The sequence below is a fragment of the Leptopilina heterotoma genome, unplaced genomic scaffold (assembly GCF_015476425.1).
Source record: "Leptopilina heterotoma isolate Lh14 unplaced genomic scaffold, ASM1547642v1 Lhet_58, whole genome shotgun sequence".
Classification (NCBI taxonomy): domain Eukaryota; kingdom Metazoa; phylum Arthropoda; class Insecta; order Hymenoptera; family Figitidae; genus Leptopilina; species Leptopilina heterotoma.
In genome coordinates, this window is record NW_025111131.1 from 3,117,588 (window position 1) to 3,122,764 (window position 5,177).

At 23.9% G+C, this 5,177-nt stretch overlaps 1 protein-coding gene across 1 annotated transcript; it reads right to left on the reverse strand.

Annotated features, from left to right (window-relative positions):
* Nucleotides 1–744: 744 nt before the first annotated feature.
* LOC122508822 (DNA polymerase delta subunit 3-like) lies at nt 745–5,024 on the reverse strand. Its single transcript, XM_043622385.1, has 2 exons — nt 4,803–5,024; nt 745–2,238 (listed from the first exon to the last, which is right to left on the reverse strand). Exons 1-2 carry the CDS (start codon nt 4,848–4,850, stop codon nt 1,009–1,011), a joined length of 1,278 nt encoding a protein of 425 aa, XP_043478320.1. The 5' UTR covers nt 4,851–5,024; the 3' UTR covers nt 745–1,008.
* Between the last annotated feature and the right edge of the window lie 153 nt (nt 5,025–5,177).

Genomic DNA, 5,177 nt, shown 5'->3' on the forward strand with positions numbered 1-5,177 from the left:
ATTATGTTGTGAAATTAAAAATTTTATTCAAATTAAAAAATAGTAAACAGTGAAATTATATTCAATTGTAAATTAGTGAAATTAAAAATTTTATTTAAATTATAAAATAGTGAACAGTGAAATTAAATTAAATTGTAAATTTTAATTATGGCAGAATTAATACAAGTCGGAAAAAAATTATTTACATATCGAAGGATTTCTGTATTACAATCATTCAGATGGGAAAAATAATGTGAAATATTGGAGATGCCTTATTTTTTCAAACAACTCCAATACTTTTCACTTATTTAACAATTCAACACTTTTTATTTAAGAAATTTCATACTGTAGAAAAATAAATTTTGGATCTTTTCATTTTGGGAATTTTTTCTTGGAACTTTTCGATTGGAACTTTTGTTTTGGAACTTTTGTACCCCAATCATAGATATATTTTCTAAAACCAAAAAAACTTGATAATATATTTACTGATTCTTTATCAGCTATAAGACCATAAGTTCGAACTTATGGTAAAAATTAGAAAATTAAAAATGTCGAATCCTAAATGGTGGATGGGAATTGAAAAATGTGACTAAATTGAATAAGGATTGAATAAGGATTGCTTAAAAAATAGTAAGGAAATTATTAAAATTCTTGACATTTCCATTTGCTTAATAAAGTTTTAATTGTTTCTTAGAATCCAATTTTCCAAAAACTTACAAAATAATAATATTTTCAGTAACTAATAACAAATTATTTTACTCTAAAACTGTTATTAATAGAAATAAAAATGTATTTAATATAAATGTTTTAAGCTGTAGATAATATACTACTTTATTTCACAATCAAATATATTAAGTGTCATTTTTGAATATCAAAATATAGCAATAAAAATAAAAAAATTTCCAATTTAGTTGTTTCATCAAAAACTGGCATTTAAACATTAAAAAAAATATTTTTCACTTGTTTTTAAATTTACTTAATTTCAATTACGTAAAAAAACGAATAACCTCTTATGATGATTGAAAAAAATTATTTTTTTTTGAAAAAGCTCATCAGTGATGATTGTTTTGTTTGCTTTTTATTAACATTATTATCTTTGGACTTTTTAGGCGAAGGCGAACGGTCTTTTTTAACATCTTTTTTAACATCAACTTTTGTGGTAACATGAACTTTTTTCGTAACAAGAAAACCATCATCATCAACAAAACGAACGTCTTCCACTTTATGAATCGTTTGCTTACCGTCCCTGTCATTCGTTTCAGGTGAATTTACCGATTTTTTACGTTCCTCTGTGTTCTCAAAAGATATTGTGTTTTCTTTAACTTCTTCTTCAAAGTCATTCGAATCGGCTTCTTCCATTTCTTCTTCTTCTGACGAATCCGATTCGGCGATAATTCGCCTCCGTTTTTTAGTATTATTCGATTCTTTGACAACTTCTACTTTTCTTTTTCCATTCTTTTTAGGCATCTTCTGATTAGTCTTCTTTATTTTTTCTTTTTTGCAAGACTCCATTGATGATTCTTTTCTTTCAATTGATTTCTCTGTTTCCTCTTCTGTTTGACTATCGATATTCTCAGTAGTGGAAGTATTATTTTTTGGCGATTCTTCCTTTTCTTTTTGTAGAGCCAAATGTTTTGAATTTACATCAGCGACTTTAGCGAACATGCTTTTAAATCCTGCTTCACGACTTTGAACTGGCTTTTTCGATACTTTCTCAGAACTTTTTTTCGATTTTTCTTTTACTGTTAGTGATTTATTTACTTTCTCTTTCTTTTCGTCAATCATTGATGAATCTGGAGTTTTCGAAGCTTCTTTTTCTGGGGTTTTTACATGAGATTTCGCTTCCACGGAAACGACTTTTTGTGACTCAAAGGATTTTTTCGGCGGCTCCGTTGACTTTATTATTGACTGAGCATTTGAAGTTTTTTGGCTTAACCTTAAAGAACTTTCTTTACAAGTGATTGAAGAGAATTTAGTATAAGATGGTTGTGTTAGTGCCAACATTTGCAGATTCTTTAATGATTTTTGTATACTGTAAATATGTTCCGAATATATCTTTTGATATTTTTCTTTCCTTGAAGACAGATCTGATTCTTCAACAACTTCTATCCGATCAGAATTATCAGGTAGTTGGCCCATTATTACGAATGTTGCACTTATAAGAGAATTTTCTTTGTTACTGCACCAAAATTCCCATAATACTCGTTTAGATTCATTAACGTGAACATTCATTTGTTCACTGAATCTTGTATATGTCACCTAGAAAAAAAAGAAATTTAATGAATAGAGTTATTAAGTCTGTTATTATTCGAAAACATCAACAACTTCTTTTTTAAATAAATATTTAATCATTGTTATTTTTCCATAGGAGTTAAGATTTTCAAAAATTTCCAATTCAAATCTTTTGAAATTCAATATAACTTATAAGAATATTATTATAAAACATGAAGAAGTCGATCACTCCGAGTCTTCGACTCGGAGTAATCGATTTCTTCATGTTTTTATAATAATTAAAGATAACCCAGTTAAAAGTACTAAGTATTAGTATTAGTTAAAAGTACGAAAAATTCTGATTTTCAAAGATTTGAATTCGAAACCTTTTCAAAATTCAATTATTTCTAAATATTCCCCCCGAATGCTTTTAATATTTAATTATTATCTAAAATTTTAACTGAAATTATTTATTTTTAAATCAATTTATATTAGAAAATTCTACGAGAAAATATATAATAATTTAAAATATAAAATATTTAAATAAATTATTTATTTAAATACAAAAATAAATAATTTATTCAATAATTGAATGTTTCTTAGAATTTAATTTTTACAAAGAATTTTATTAACAACTTTTGAAAATAATTAATTTCTTTTAAGGAATTTAATTAAAACTTTACAGAAATTTATCATATTAAAGAATTTTATAACAATTTTTGAAAATAATTGAAAACTTTTTGAAGAATTTTATTAAAATGTTTAAAAATAATTGAATTTCTGAGAAGAATTTAAATAATAATTTATGAAAATAATTGAATTAATGCAAAGAATTTTGATTAAATTTCGTTTAAATAATTGAAATTTTGCCAAGAATATTATTAAAATTCCTTTAAATAATTGATTTTATGTGGAAAACTTTGTTGTTTATCAAGATAATTGAATTCTTTTGCAGAATTACTTAAAAATTTTTGAAAATAATTAATTTCCTGTGACGAATGAAAAGTTATTTATGAAAATCATTGAATTATTGCAATGAATTTTATTATTTTATTGAATAATAGAATGTTTCTTAAATTTGAATTTATTTAAATCTTAAATTTATTTAATTTATTTATTTATTTTAAATTTTATTACAAATATTGGAAATTCTGCGATGAAAATAATTGAATTCCTAAATAAAATTTTATGATTTATGAAAATAATTGAATGTTTACATAGAATTGTATCCAAATTTGTTTTTCATTCATTAAATTATATGAAAATAGTAAATATTGAAAATTATTGAATTTCGATAAACTTTTGAAAATATGTAATTAAAATTTTGCAAAGAATTATATTTAAATTTTTGAAAATAATTGAATTTTTGGCGAAAAATTTTGCTATTTATAAAGATAATTGAATTCTTGACGAGATATTCGTTCAAATTTTTAAAAATAATTAAATTTCTTCGAAGAATTTTATTACTTTTGAAAATAATTGAATTCTTGTAATGAATATTGTTATTTATGAAAATAATCGAATTTTGTAAAGAATTTTTTTAAAATTCCTAAAAATAATTGAATTTTTGTAAAGAATTTTGTTATTTATCAAGATAATTGCACTAATGCTTTTGAAATAATTAAATAATATCAAAAATTCCATTCTGGTCAGAATTAGAAAAAAAATTTGAAGGTTTTGTATTAGAATTCGTGGTAGTTTCATAGTTTATGAGGCAAACAAAAAAGAAAGAAAAAATCACGTGTGATATAATCGAATTAATTTTTTTATTTTAACCAGTTTCAATATAAAATATCAAAGACAAAAATTTAAAATTTAAATTGCTAAACAATCCTTAATTAAAAATGCTTAATTGTTCAACTTTTTTTGTAAAAGTACCAAACAAGAGGCTTTTGGCAATGGATTTTTTCTGGATGACTGAAATTTTTTCTTGAGTTTCTAAATTGCCTTCATATAGCTACTATACATTGTGGAGTGATTTTCTTAATTTTTTGTTATTTAATAAACTATGTTTGTCAGTGAAATTAAGAGTTCTATTTAAAAACATAAAAACTTAAATTATCTTTTATTTGGTGCATACATCAAAGTCAAGTTTAATTAAAACAAAAATTTCTATAAGTTGTCTCCTAAAAATAACTACAAATTCGTAAACAAAAACTTGCTAAAGCTCTTGTAGTTTCGGAGATCTATGTAATGTTGAGAATGTTGCAAAATTCATTTAATTTCCAACAAAATTTATGGAGCATATTATTTCCAATCTTTTAATCTTGAGGGAGAAAAACAAAAATACAAAATAAAAGAATTACTCGAATAAAACCTAATTTTAGCTTGAAAATATAGTCGAGAATGATCCAGTATCTTTAAAAGATATTAAAAATTGAAAATTTTTGAATAAATGAAATAATACAATTTAAAAAGCTTAAACACATTCGGTTATTTAGATATTCGGAAGTTTGTTTCTCCACTATTAATAAAAAGTATTGTGTTTTTACTGAATTTAATAATACGTATAATTTTCAAATAAATATATAACTATTGTTTAAACATAAATATAATAAACCGCTATATGCCAATCAGTGTAATAAATGTGTAAAGTTTTAAATGTAACTTACTATTTGATCATCGTCGAATATTAATTCCTTAAGTTTACTCTCAGCCATCTCTTTAATTTAAAATTTACTTCACGAAAGGTACATAAATTGTTTAAATATAATAACAGCAAACGTTTGAGAACAAGTATTTAATTCAATAACAAAAATTTGTTTAGTCGTAAATTGTTTTTGTTTTGAGGGTTAGAATGCAACATTCTTTAAGGCCTAAGCACAACGCGGGAAATGTAATAAAGGTGCGGTTACACCTCTTCAGGCGGGCACTCTCGCATTCATGGCCTAGTTACAAAACGCAACGCAAAACGGTAAGAGAAAGAAAAAGAAAACATATAATTTGAATTCTCTTACTCCTATTTGTTACCATGACAATCTGCAGGC